This window comes from Antennarius striatus, chromosome 18, assembly GCF_040054535.1.
Source record: "Antennarius striatus isolate MH-2024 chromosome 18, ASM4005453v1, whole genome shotgun sequence".
Lineage (NCBI taxonomy): Eukaryota > Metazoa > Chordata > Actinopteri > Lophiiformes > Antennariidae > Antennarius > Antennarius striatus.
Window position 1 is genome coordinate 18,344,267 of NC_090793.1, and position 13,562 is coordinate 18,357,828.

General features: G+C 40.4%; 1 protein-coding gene across 2 annotated transcripts in view; it reads right to left on the minus strand.

The window, feature by feature from the left end:
• svilb (supervillin b) overlaps nt 1–13,562 on the minus strand; it is a 38,518-nt gene that overhangs the window by 17,152 nt on the left and 7,804 nt on the right. For both annotated transcript variants that reach the window (XM_068339901.1, XM_068339900.1), the window contains exons 2-15: nt 12,498–12,561; nt 11,264–11,355; nt 11,116–11,161; nt 10,878–11,026; nt 9,708–10,536; nt 8,635–8,718; nt 4,473–5,963; nt 3,929–4,099; nt 3,500–3,537; nt 3,319–3,380; nt 2,970–3,106; nt 2,612–2,707; nt 1,237–1,516; nt 960–1,025 (exon numbers count right to left, since the gene is read on the minus strand). In XM_068339901.1, the coding sequence (XP_068196002.1) occupies nt 960–1,025; nt 1,237–1,516; nt 2,612–2,707; nt 2,970–3,106; nt 3,319–3,380; nt 3,500–3,537; nt 3,929–4,099; nt 4,473–5,963; nt 8,635–8,718; nt 9,708–10,536; nt 10,878–11,026; nt 11,116–11,123 (3,411 nt within the window). In that variant the 5' untranslated portion in view covers nt 11,124–11,161; nt 11,264–11,355; nt 12,498–12,561. The remainder of the gene's footprint in view (nt 1–959; nt 1,026–1,236; nt 1,517–2,611; nt 2,708–2,969; nt 3,107–3,318; nt 3,381–3,499; nt 3,538–3,928; nt 4,100–4,472; nt 5,964–8,634; nt 8,719–9,707; nt 10,537–10,877; nt 11,027–11,115; nt 11,162–11,263; nt 11,356–12,497; nt 12,562–13,562) is intronic.

The window sequence follows — 13,562 nt, forward strand, 5'->3', positions numbered from 1 at the left end:
CGTTCGTCTTGATCTGATTTTAAAATATGCTTTCAAAACAATTTGGTACTATATAGTTAATTTAGGGTAATGTCCTTTGAGATGATTTTATTAGTATTAAATATTAGGCTTATTTCCAAAGATTGTGATTCATTGTTCATGCTAGTTTGAATCATATAAGTGAAAAAAAAATTACTGCACCTTAATGCTCCCTAGACCAAGAAACTATTCATTCTATTCAGTGTTAACTAAAAAAAATTAATAACAGACAATTTTGATGCTTTTAGAATTAAGTATAAAAAACGTTCACATAGCTTCTTTTGAAAGTACTTTAGAATAAAATAAGCTGAATAAGACAATGTTTGCTACTCATCATGCCTTCTATCTAATACTGACCTGTAACAAACCTTAAAAAAGCCAGAACAACATAACAATATAGGTGTGATAATGACAATCATCAGAAGTGCAGCATTCTACTGTACATATTTTCATGATTCTTTTCCTGATAGCGATGCTGAGAATCCACAACAGTGTAAAACAATACAATGATTTTGATAATGATCCATACATCTACACACTTCTGCAGACAAGGCCAGGGCCATCTACCATATATACTTAGCACCTGACCAAGCATGCTTATCACAACTTCATCCAGGCTGGATAGAGCCCGTAATAATGTAGCGTGCAGCATTCTTAGTCAAATACTCCCATGCAGTGAGCAAACATGCAGGAAAAAGCTGCTTCCATCAAATAAACGCCTTTTAGTTTAAAAGTAATTCCTTGTGATAAAGTGGCATCTACAAATCAGGCAAAGTCACTTCAAAAATTTATAACACATACTGGGTTACACTTATGCCCAGTTCGGCCATAATAAACTACTCCATATAAAAAAAATAAAAAAAAAACGCTGGTCATCACCAACCAGCCATTTCATTCCAATCAGATAGCCAATCCGATGCTCTGTACAGGAGGAGTCTTACATGTGTTCCCTGATTTGCTTCTATGTCACCATTACACACTGTGGAGGTTAGGATGGGCTCAGCTTCCTGTGTGGACGACAGTGATTGACTGTGACTCACTGTTAACAATATGGTGGAGGTGAATGCAACACAATGAAAGTAGTGTCGGATCTGCTGAAAGTTTGATGGACTGTGATTAAGAAAAATGGGATATGGAATTAGGATGAAAGCTAAATAAAAAATGTTTCCATTGATTTATTGATTGAGGATCCTGCTACATAAATCAAATCTTTCTTACATGCTCCACCTCTCCATGGGTAATGGGTTGAGTCTGAAATCGGGCGTTGACTCTGCGCTGGCGGGTGTCTGCTCGGGCCCCTCCAGGGTTCTTGTCTACAGTGTGAGCAATGCGGTTGAAGAGAGCCATCTTCTCAGTCAAGCTAAGGGTGGATAGGTCAGGCTCCTCAGGGACGGGCTCCCGGGGGTCGCCCTTCACTCCAGCACTTGGAGCCACAACTGGTTTCTGGGATTCCTGGTTCTCTGTCACAGCCGACCCGTGCTGCGAGGAGTCCTGGATGCTGGGTAGTCATAGACAAACATCAGTGGCTACGGAATGGGTATTTGTCTTCGTTTAAATGTTTGATTTGATATAATATTGAATTCGTTTTTTATGTTAATACTAAGCATGAAAGTCGCAGTTGCCTTTGACTTACTGAATCACAGTCACAAAAATTGCATGCACACATCTAATAAAATCAATTGTATTGTCAAAAAAAACATCACAATTTGATTGTCACGTATACTGATCTCTCTTTACACCCCGAGACTCTGCAATCATGACATAAATGACAGAGAATCTTCATAAATGAAAAGAGATTTTTTTTTTCAAATTCATATAAATTGCAGGATTAAACTAAACAACTAAACTAAACCCTAACCCTCCTCAGTGTTTCACTATTTACAGATTGTACTACACTTATAGTCCTAAGGAATCATAATGGGGTGTATTGCTCTGTCAGATTTAAAGACATTCAGCTAGCAGGTAAATAACTGACACGGGTGTTACATATCGGGCACAACAACAGAGCAGCTAAATACGTCAGCATGCATGTGCTCTGATCACAGGACACGGTGCTCTCTCAGCAGTGTCCTAAGTTAAACCATGGTTGGTAAACAAACTACAGGGCACATGAAGACATGTCACACACGCAGACAGCTTTAAGAGGTTTGACCAGTCTATAACTGACATTTGTTAGGAATACTGCAAAAGGGAATGGATGGGAACTGGGCATGGAGGCTACTGACTGAGGTATTGTGTGTGTGCCAATTTCCTTTCCCTATAAGGTGCACACAGCTAGGAAATAGCATGTGAGAGGGCATAAATAACAATGTAAGATGAGCTGGATGTGCAGATCAGCACCACAACCACAAGAGGGAGACAGAGAGCAAATGGCCTCAATGATATACAGTATATACACTGTACCTTTTATTTATATACATATATCTCAGACTTCTTTGACTGTCATCGATAATTTACAAACCCATGTAGGGACTGAGATATTAATTTTTTTATTTAATGCACAGATAATGGGTTGTAAAGAGCATTTATTCTACAAGGGTCAGTCAGTTACACATGTAAACACACAATAGTTAGGAACCAGGCTCAGCTGTACCTGCTTCTGGTCACACCAGTGCTGGCTATAGTGGGGCTGGGGACACCAATATCATTGGTTTGGGACCCCAGAGGTTGTGACGATGTGTCAGGATCACTTAAAGAGGAGAAAAGCTGGTATAGTTGAAAAAATGTAAAATAATATATGACATAAGAAATCCGCAGTGCACTGGCGTCAGGCTCGGAGTGCCCCCCGCCTTTCATTTTTATTGCATGTTTTTGGTGGGTAGAACTTGCAAACTTTAAACTTCATGGCAGATTTAAACTCAAGACCTTTCTGTTGTGAGGAGACTCACTTCACCACAACACTGCCCGTCAACATTTTCTGTTCAAATTCTACAATGCAAACACATTCTAACCTTGAGGCATTGACCACTTCTTCGTTGGTGATCGGTTGTGTGTGTGAACGATCTTGCACCCTTCTGAGACGCCTCTCAATGGCAGCATTTCGGGAGCGTGGTTTAGGAACACCTCCCTCTGTGGTCCTTTCTAGCTCCTGGGAGAACACGACAAAAGTAGATTTGACAAAACCCTTATATTTTCAATATGTTAAAGTTGTAATTGCATAACGATGATATTTTAAGTTAAACAAAAAAATGTTTTACTTGGATTGCACAGAACAAAGCACCAGCTATTTCAGAGTTCTATTAGTGTACACTTTTAATTATCTGTTCTTATATTAAAATGTACATAACGTGGGAGGTGTACCCTGAAGAGAGACCTCTTGGCAGCCACACTCATCTTGGCTCTTTCGTCCAGTTTTTCTTCATCTGATTAAAAAATTATCAGCATGTTATTAAATGAATTTTATCCTCTGTGGACGACAGTAAATTCTAATTATAAAAATGAAGCTTAAATATTCTGCATATTTCCAACAAATTGAACTTACCCTCTACATCCTGCAGCTGTGATGGGTTTAGATGTGACCTGCAGAAAGCATTAATACACACAATCTACATGTTATAATTCGAGATACCATAAAATAGTATAGTTTAATGAAGGCTTACAACCACAAACCCTAAACTAGTACAGGTAGTTCTCAACATACAAACACAATTCGTTCCAAGAGTTTTCTCATAGTGATAAGAACATACAAGAACAAGAGATGGAGTGGAGTGTTGGAGATGCCCGTACACAGCAGTGGTGCTTTCCGAGGGTTGTGACAGAAAGAGGAGCTGTAGCTTAGTAGTCTGACAGGGGGGCGTGCGTTTATTCATATTTCCAAATGTTCGTAAGTCAAACGTTCGTAAATTGAGGACTACCTGTATTATTATTCTGAAAAACTCCTACAAATCGCTACAGAGAGCCCCATCAGTACCTATCTGACTCCAGACGCTCTGCAGAGGTGATGGGCTGGGTCCTAAACCTCTCCGATATGCGACTGTCTCCTGGAGTGATGTAGCGCCGAGGCCTCCGGGCAGCTCTTTCCCGATCACTGCCAGTAGCAAGATCTACCTCCGTTGCTGACAGATCTACCTTTGTGGTCTCGCTTTTAGAGTGGTGCATGGATTTAGAGAGATCGATGAAGACAACAAAGAGGAAAGCAATAAATCTATTACTTATTTTGTAAATCAACAGTTTATCAGAAACTGCTCCAAAGTTCAAAAAAAGGAGTCTCACACACTGATACAGATGCAGATGCTGAGCACAACTTAACTTAAATCAGGGCCATATTTAAATACTAGCATGCGTGCAACAGACACAACAATAGGCAGGATCATAGCGCTACACCTTGACAGATTTCATGCATCATTTTCTTGGGTGATTTGATTATTTGTTCGCAACAGCCTCCCAATGCAGAGTTAGACAGATGTAGACGGTTATTTAGCAATGCAACACAGAGTTCATGCTAGTAGACCTACAGCTCAAGCTTCCGGTTTGCATTCTCCAGATAAGAGTGTCGCAGCTGTGCTACCGATACTCTGGTGTCCAAGGTGCCCATCTCCCCGTTAGCCATCCCTGATGTATTTACGGTTCTCATTTTTTCTCGGCTGGCGGCTGCCCTCTCCATATGATACATGGCAGAATGCTGGCTTACACCTATATCGGACATTGAGCGGGTTCGTATCTTTGGTTTGGGACCTCCGCTTTTCTCCATGCTTCTGTTTTTGGCCTGAGGCAAAAATTCCTCCTTCTGGAGGTAAACTGCAGAGTCAAATCTTTGTCGCTCTGATGAATCTGGATGCTGGCTCCTTTGATGTTCAAAGTTTTCATCTTGGATTTCTTGCTTTGTCTGGGAGTCATGCTGCTGAAGTGGCGGTTTGTGTCTTTGCAGGTCATATTCCTGTATTTGAGAGTGCTGTGGCCTTTGGGGCATTTGTGACTGTCTCAAACGGTCGTAATACTGCTGCCTTTGGGGATCTTGGTGTTGAAGTTCAGTGTCATTCTGTCTCTTTGTGGCTTCATAATGTTGTTGCATTGGAGGCTCATGTCTTTGGATGCCATACTCCTGCTGTCTTTGAAGCTGCTGTGTTCTTTGAGGTGCTTGCAGCTGTCTCAAATGGTCATTTTGCTGCTGCGTTTGAGAATCTTGGTGTTGAAGTTGAGTGTAATGTTGCGTCTTTGTGGCTTCATGCTGTTGTCGCATTGGAAGCTCTTGTTGCGGAGTATGGGACTCTTGATAGTGACCATACTCTGAGGACTGATGCTGCCTGGGCTGACAGTTGGTGTGGGCAGGGCGCAAAAATGTGTCCTCTTGGCTACGATGGCTAGAAATATGTTCTTTACCTCTTTCTCTGATCCTCTCAACATTTCGTTCTCTTCCCCTCTCCCTGGGTCTCTCCCGGTCTAAGTCATCTTCAACTCGACTCCTTCTCCTAGGTTCTGGACTATAATTCTGAAAGTCCACATCTTCATGGTGCCCTCTATGAGTATCCTCCACACTCCTTTCCCTTCTCCGTATCTCTGAGGGCAACACAGCTTTCCTGCTCTTAAGTAAGCCCTCTGTATGGGGCTCTTCTTTAAAGGCCTGTCTGGCCTCCAACCTTGCCTCCTTATGAGCAGCATAAATTTGATCAGCATTGACTCTCCTTCGTGGTTGTACCTCAAGAGGTTCAGGAAGTTTGGCAGAGGAAACTGGGGCAGGGATGGCCAAATAGGGTTGAGGGTTTATAGCAGGGCCAGAGTGTTGGTACTCAGGAGCAGAGGGAGGATGGTTTGTTTGGCCAGGGTGGTGGCCTGTGCTCGGCTGAGGCTGTGAAACAGTTCTTTGATGGAAGGGTCCTAAAGGCTGTGGGGTAGAATGAAGAGTGTTTCCCTGATTATACCGTTTGCTTGCCTGGTGCCTGTCTGGACTCCAATCGGGGGGTCTCTGGAAAGTTTCATCCCTGGATAATCTTTCCTTAACTCGGATTCTTGGGAAAAGGAATGAATAAGGGACACTAAGATTCCAGTACAATAAAAAACAACATTACTCTTCAATTTCAAAACTCAAATCAAGCTAGATGTGATCAAAAATCTTATACCAAGACTTTGAAATGATAAAATTAACCGGCTGCAGATATTTTGAAGGGAATGTTTTAAGATTATCTACTTACCTGACCTATTGGACAATGAAACACCTGCAATCAAGATCTTAAAGTATTTTACTTGTTATTCTCTAACATATACAGTGTTCATCAAAAATGTGTTAAATAATCATATATTGTGAAATTTATTGCACAAAGGGCTATGACATGACATCATCATGTTACAAACTCCAACTTGTAGTCAAGAACTGCAACAAGGTCATGTAGCAGCATGATCTGGGTGTCAATTTGAATCTAAATTCAAACAACGTTGTCTCACTGATGTCAATGTGCCAAAAAAGTAAGCCAAACTATTTTCATCTACAGCCTTCTGACCTCAGTAGCCAAACGTTCAAATCTCATTCTAGACCACTAAGCCTTGTATAATTGATGGGCCTCTGCTATATCTGACATGGCATGAAAGACTTAGTGATAGTGACATGGTAGCATGAGCAGCGGATAAGGCAGTCAGCACCAGTGACATTTATTGAACACTACACTAGCTAAAAAAGATCATAACGTCCTGATAAGAGTTACATTAAACAGTAAGAAACCAATTGTGTGTGTGTGCTAGCTGCCGTTTCTCTACAAGAACTGCATTACATTTCGCAGCTCTGGCATTGTCAGCTTCAATATTCCTGTCTAGAAAGGCATAGCCATGTTGTTGTTGGCCATGGCTCCATGAATCACACCTGTTCAAAAAGCTCAAAGGTTGAACATTGGTTCGCAACCTATCAGCAAGTTAGCTTTACTTTAAACTAGACCTCTGCTCATGCTGGGAATATGTAATCACCTTAAGACCTACATCCCAATACATCAGCAGCCACTTAAGACTTATGGTTCTCTGTTTATCCATTCTTTCTTGCAACACAAATCCCCATCAGGTGATTTAAAACATACATGCATGCTTGTTACAGGTCAAAGTAAGTCACACGGTTCAAGACTCTGATGTAATTTCATCGGGGTAACAGGACAGAATCTGGCGGGGGGGGATGTAGAGTCTCAGTGGATCAGTGCTGCATCACACTTGTGACTCACTAATAAGGGCATCAAGCTGACTAATGTTGCCCTGTTAACTCTGCTGCGCTGCCACCACTCAACTGTTCATGGAACCCAGGCTACACAATGTCACCCCAATCGAACAAGGATGTAGGTGAAGAGGTGTTGTTGCGTTAATGGAGAGATTTATGCTGAGTGTTGGGGATGTCGATGGACATTGGTTCTACTTTGATTTATTAGAACAGGTACATATATAATCTCAGCCAAATGTATGTAAGGGACAGATTTCTGTTGATAGAGACCTCATTAAAAAAATCCAGGTAGTGCACCTTTATTCCACCCCAGTGTTCTGTTTTATGAAGCACACAATGAGAGGTTGGAAGGATCAATATATCATTAATACTTGTATGTGAATATGTCTTATAATTCTCAAACATTGTTCATCATAGAGGAACAATAAACAGACACCCCATTACACTTTCCTTATGTTCATACAGACCTTCAGGGTGGAATAAGAGCAACGCATGCCTGTGTTGAAAACACTGTATGAATGGGGTTAATGTTTAAAGAGAACAAAAGATCAACTGTGAGGTTTAGCATTCAGTAAAATACAAGCTAAACCTGCGCATTCCTAGTTTCTTTTTTAACATGTAAAGTAGGCAAGATCACAGTTCTGACAACATGCTTATACCTTTGAGGTAATTTTTCTCCAAAGGAAACCTTAGCTTGGTATTTTGACAAGAGTTAGGAATAATATCCAAATTAAGAAGCAAAATGGGAAAAAAAAAGTTTTAAATGGAGCTGCAGAAAAACAGTTAAAAATGAGCACATGTGGGGTGAGTAAGACCTTTCATGAATAAATGCTATTAGGCAGGGTGCGATTTGTTGGGGCAGAATGGGGGATCATCCCCCCTCTGGTTTTTACATCTCTACCTCTGCTGAATGAATTTCATCATCGGGGGTGTAGCGGCTTCGCCAAACTTTAAGCCACTAAGTTATTCTACAAATCGCATCCTGCTGTTAGGGATGAAGGTTTATCATTTGAAAACAACGGTTAAATGAGAGACCACAACATCTAAAAATGGTAGCAGTAACTGAATAAAATATAATATTTTGTTGTTATGTATGATAAAATGAGTTAGCTGCCTGTCCACCGAGAACATGTTCTTTAAAAAAAACGCTGATTTATTCTCATATTACTTTCCTTTTTAAAGGTATTCGCGGCAATGTTATAAAACGGTCTTTAGATTTTGTTATATTAAGAATGTTTCAAGACACTAATAAGACAATAGTGCCTTAGAGAAATTTAAAATATCTTAGAGAACCGTGAATACCACGTGAAAGAGATACAAGTGCAAAAATATGAAATTTCAGTGGTTTTCGTGGTTACAGAAAAAATAAATAAATTATAAAGTACTCTTCTGAACGCCAAATTAATTTTGACAGTTTTACCACATGTACCCGGTGAACTAGAGGGTAGTTTATGAACTCTTCACACTGATTACACAGGAGACTGTACCTTGAAGGGCAACTGAAGACTGTCTGAGTGTCACTGTCTGAGTCTGTGTTGACAGACCAGTTGGTCTTTGACAGAGCGGCCCGTCTACAAGATGATGTGGTGAGAGTGTCAGACCCTCAGGGAAACCCCTGACCGTTCATTAAAAGTCCACATTCAGCGACACAAATCAGTTAAACTACAGTAAAGAATAATCAGAAATGCAAGAGGTGCATGTTTTGAGTACCCATTTTTGCTGTGCTGCACATTTTGCACGTTGTGTGATTATATTCGTGTTTCCTGATGTTACACATTGTTGTTATTTATAAGTTTTGCTTCATAGTACATTATGTAATTTCTCATTGACTTGACTTTCCTAAAATTCTCTGTCCTTTTCATTTTAGATAAAATGCAACCAAACTTTATGGTCTTTGTTAATGAGCCGAGCTCATGTTAAATCAGGGTTACCTCTTGGGGCAAGTAAGGAAATTATATACCCTCCAAAAGTCAATCATGTAATCCACTCTGCCGCCCCACAATTTTCCATGATGAGCTCCACAGAGCAGCTTTCTATGTGAAACAGGAGCAGGGAGAGTGCAACAGAACTGGATCCAGACTCTTGAATGATCTCAATCATTGCAGTGAAAGTAAGAGGCTAGCTTACTCAGCAACCAGAGGACAGAACATATGCATAACTGAATCCCTAGCCCTTCTGAAGAAGAAATAGTCTTGTCACACACATTGTAGAGATCAGAAGCATTTACAGTATAACATACTACCAACTAACATTGTCAGCAATTGCGAATATTTCTTCTGGAAATCTTCAGGGAATGCATGCGTTTAAATTCAGCACAGAGGAATTGACTTAGAATTATTATATTATGGAATTTTAAGAGTTGTAATTATGCTCAAATGAGTATCTCAGAGAATATGTTGTCTTTATGCATATACAACAAAATAAAGTTCTTTAAGATGTCCTTATAATGTAATTAGAATTTTGTATGATTTCATTATTATTATGTAATCGTGTCTCCAGTGAGAGGTAGACTACCTAATACCCATAATCAGTTGTTTCCTAGATAATTGCGTCAACTCACCCCTGTCTGTTGAGGATGCTCTGGGCTTGCTGCTCTATGAATAAATCCCCCGGTGAGATACCATAGCGAGTGGAGGGTAGGGAGGCCCGGCGTGCGGTGCGAGGGGAACTGGGCACAGCTGCAATACTATAATCCCTTGCCGAGGTGGGGCTTGGCTCCGTGTGGTTCTCGTCCCGGTGTTGATGCTGCTGCTGTTGGGTTGGGAGAAGATGCTGCTCCTGGGTTCTGGTTCTAGAAGAGATTGAGCGTTCTTGAGCACCACCGTGCCGGTGGTTCTCCAGATTCATCAATTTCTCCCTCTCTGAAAATTCTCTTGATCTTTCTTGATCGTGGGGACGGCCTTGAGTTGAGTGGATCGAGCTGGAGGTCGAACCAGGTGTGGAATCTGGGTTGTTTCTCATGGAAACTCTGCCCACTCCAGAGCGGTATGGCATCCTGGGCCCTCGTCCTTGGTCCTCCCCTCCCGGTCTATCTCTGTCTTGCCTGGCAGCTTGTTGATTGTCAGCGACATCTGGATCATGCCGGGACCGGTATCGTGGTGTGTAATCAATATCTGCCTCCTGATCAAGGAGGATGCCATAACGCTCTGATAGCTGACGGCGTCGCTCTGCCTTGTAGCGGGCGATTCTTTCAGCCTTGGAGCTGAGGCTGGCAGGGTTTGCAGGGCCAGATGTGAGTGTAGAAGAGGTGGGTAATGTTACAGGGTCAACATACACCAGCGCCGGCTCTGGACGGCTGCTACCAACACCACTTTTGACCTGAGGCGATCTGTCAACAGATGTCATCTGCTTCTTGGGTGCTTCAAGCTCCTCTCGACTATAACGCCTCACTGCAGTAAATAAAGAAATACGCCACTACTTATTAACAGCATTGTCAAAGCAGCTGAAATTCACCATTAAAAGTGATTGATTGGAATGCATTTAGTGCTATAGCAACCATGCACCTTCAAATTTAACTGTTCTTGAGAAGAAGAAAAAAAGATTTTCATGAGGCTCAGCTGAACAGTCAAACAATTCAAATTGAAATTCAATTTCAGGTCGCACAATCAAAAAACCAAGAAACTCACAATGGTGAAGAAATAACCTCCTTAGAGATGACAAATGAAAATTAATCATATCAATTACTAAAAGAAACCCTCAAATCTGTACGAAGCCCCCCTGCCATGCTTACCCGTCACACAAGGCTCATGGGGGTCGGAGCCTCGGGTGTAGCGGGGTGGATCCTCCTCCAGCATTCTGTCGGTGACCAAACTTCCAGGCACCAGCACAGGTGAAGCATCCCCTTCAATCCCTTCCAGGCGCCGGGCGATTCTCTCCTTCCTGTTAGAGGCAAAGGATAGAGGGAAATGAGCGCAGCTCTTTATCTATCTTTTAAAATCTGAAAATAGTTTACAATGCCCAGACGATACCTGTTCATTCTGACAGCTTCCTCAAAGTACTTCTTCAACTCTGAAACTGAATGATAGAAAAAAAAAATCTGTTCAGTATGAATGAGAAACGGGAGGAAATAATAGTGCTATTCTGTTGCTACATGTATATAATGGAATCAGTACACACCCTTGGGAAGTGCAGGCAAAAACTTGGCATCTGTATCTGAGACACTCTTAACCAAAGTGGTCTTGTCAAGTAAATTGAAGTCACTCTGAAAACTGAAGAATCACAAATCTACTGTCAAACTAAAACATATCATTTTGAATTTTGTAGGAACATGTGTGTAACAAATAAATATTTTTTTTCCCCATCCATCCTCATAAGTCTGTTTCAAATGCCTTGGGGTGATTGCAGATGAATCTCACAAGAAGTCTAGAGAAGGAGATCACGACGTTCTGACTCTCATCCAATTGGAAATAAACCATCAAGGTTGTCTCGATGGTCACAGTCAACGTTTATCCTTTTCCAGTCTCTTTTAGTGAAGTAATAAGTTAATGTGCATATTCTACAAGTAAGAACAATGGCAATCATGACTGTAAACGCTCTGTGGAATATTGTATAACGTACATCACTTATTGTCATTGGTGAATATTAGTCTTGGGGGTAATTACTAAATTTCTGGTGCAACAAAGAGACACTAACAAGAAAAGATGACTCTATGCCCAGTACCCCTGATGGGGGTGATATAGCTCCAAATCCATGTGATTAAAAAGTGTCTTAGCATAAGCTGTTCCAGCTTTTAATGCTTACTGTGCAAAATAATCTAAAGCTCAATAGTAAAAACCTATACCCTTACATGGCCCTATATTGATGACAACAAAAAGATAAATGCTCTTATAATGATATGCGCTTAGTACATTCAATAAAACGTTGCTGGAAAGCTGTTCTTAAATATGTTTCATACTTTGTTTTTGTCAAAAGTGGAATCACTAGATTGATATAATTTCATGATTTATTACGTCTTATCAAAAACTCAAACCCATAGTCCTGTTACTATAATGTAATGTTATTGGATTTGTAACAGATAACCATTTAAAGTTAGTGGATTTAAATTTTTGACATTGCACTCATTTATAGACACCAACCCCTTAAATATACCTGAACTTTTCTTTAAGTCACTTAAATTAATTCCCTAACAAAAAAAAAGCTGCTTCTTTATTAATCCATACAAAAAAATCTTAGACTTTCATGAAGAGTCATAAAACGTTTTTTTGTTTTTTTTGGAATTCTGCAATCAACAAACAAGCGAAAATGGTCTCCTCAACAGCCAGAGCTTGTAACATAAGGTTAAATCAATTTGCAGATGAAACAGCAAAGAAATGATTTTCAAACACACAATGCTGTTTCATCCGAGACTCACCTTAAGGTTTCCGTTGGCAGTGAGGTCGAACCGCAAAGTTTAGAGGCAGCTTTAGAGCCGATTCCTGAAAGAGGGACGCAATTGAGACTTAGTCATCCCTGAGACACTGACGGTTAAAAAATGCACTGTACAATTCAAACATTTTGCATTTTGCACAACTGGTCATATTAGAACTGTTTAGAATTAAGATGGCTTAGGGAGGTGGGGAAAAAACCTTTTCTCAAGGAAATTAAGGAAGTCATTATATAGCAAATAAGGATTCTGAGTCAACAAGCAAAAACTAAGATTGTCAAACAAAATCTATTCCTTTCAGAGCTTTTTAAACATTTAATGTGATGCCACACTTGTCTTGTAAATAATTAAAAATAAGTGTGGATTATAAACAACACACAGAAAGAAAATTGTTATGTAAATAGAAAATGTATTATAAGAAGTCATTTCATTTGTCCTGGAATGAAATATGACAGGACAATGACAAGATGGTGTTGTGTTCTGGAAGAAACTTTCCAGCTTCAGTATGACTCACTGGTCAAACACAGACATTCAGAACGCTTACATCCATTTATCAGCTCACAGGTGATCATCTTGTTCTAAAGTAACAGCAACACCAGTCAGTTGTAAGGAGGAATCCCAGTTCAGGCAACAGATCGTGTCACTGCTGGAGATGCATTCTACTTTATTTATCCCTAAGCCAGAAAGATTGCATTGACATGCTGTATCTTCTTCCTGGGAGTCTTGAATGGGCCCCCAGAACGCTATTTTATTTTGACATCCCAAATATTTGTTACATGACAACAGCGAACATCTGCAAGCACAAAAAGTCACAGTCCAACTGTTCGCAAAATTACATTCTACAGTTCTGAGTGATTTCAGAAATTAATTGTGAGATGAACAAATGTCAAAATTGGATTTAACACGTTTTAGAAATTTTTTGCCATGAATGCAATTATTCACCCTAACAGCTTTGATCCTTTATTTTAATTTACCCAAATTATCACCTTTAAGGCTTTATTTAATTTCGAGAACGCCAATATTCAACCCCCCTTTGGATGTCTTTGGATCAGT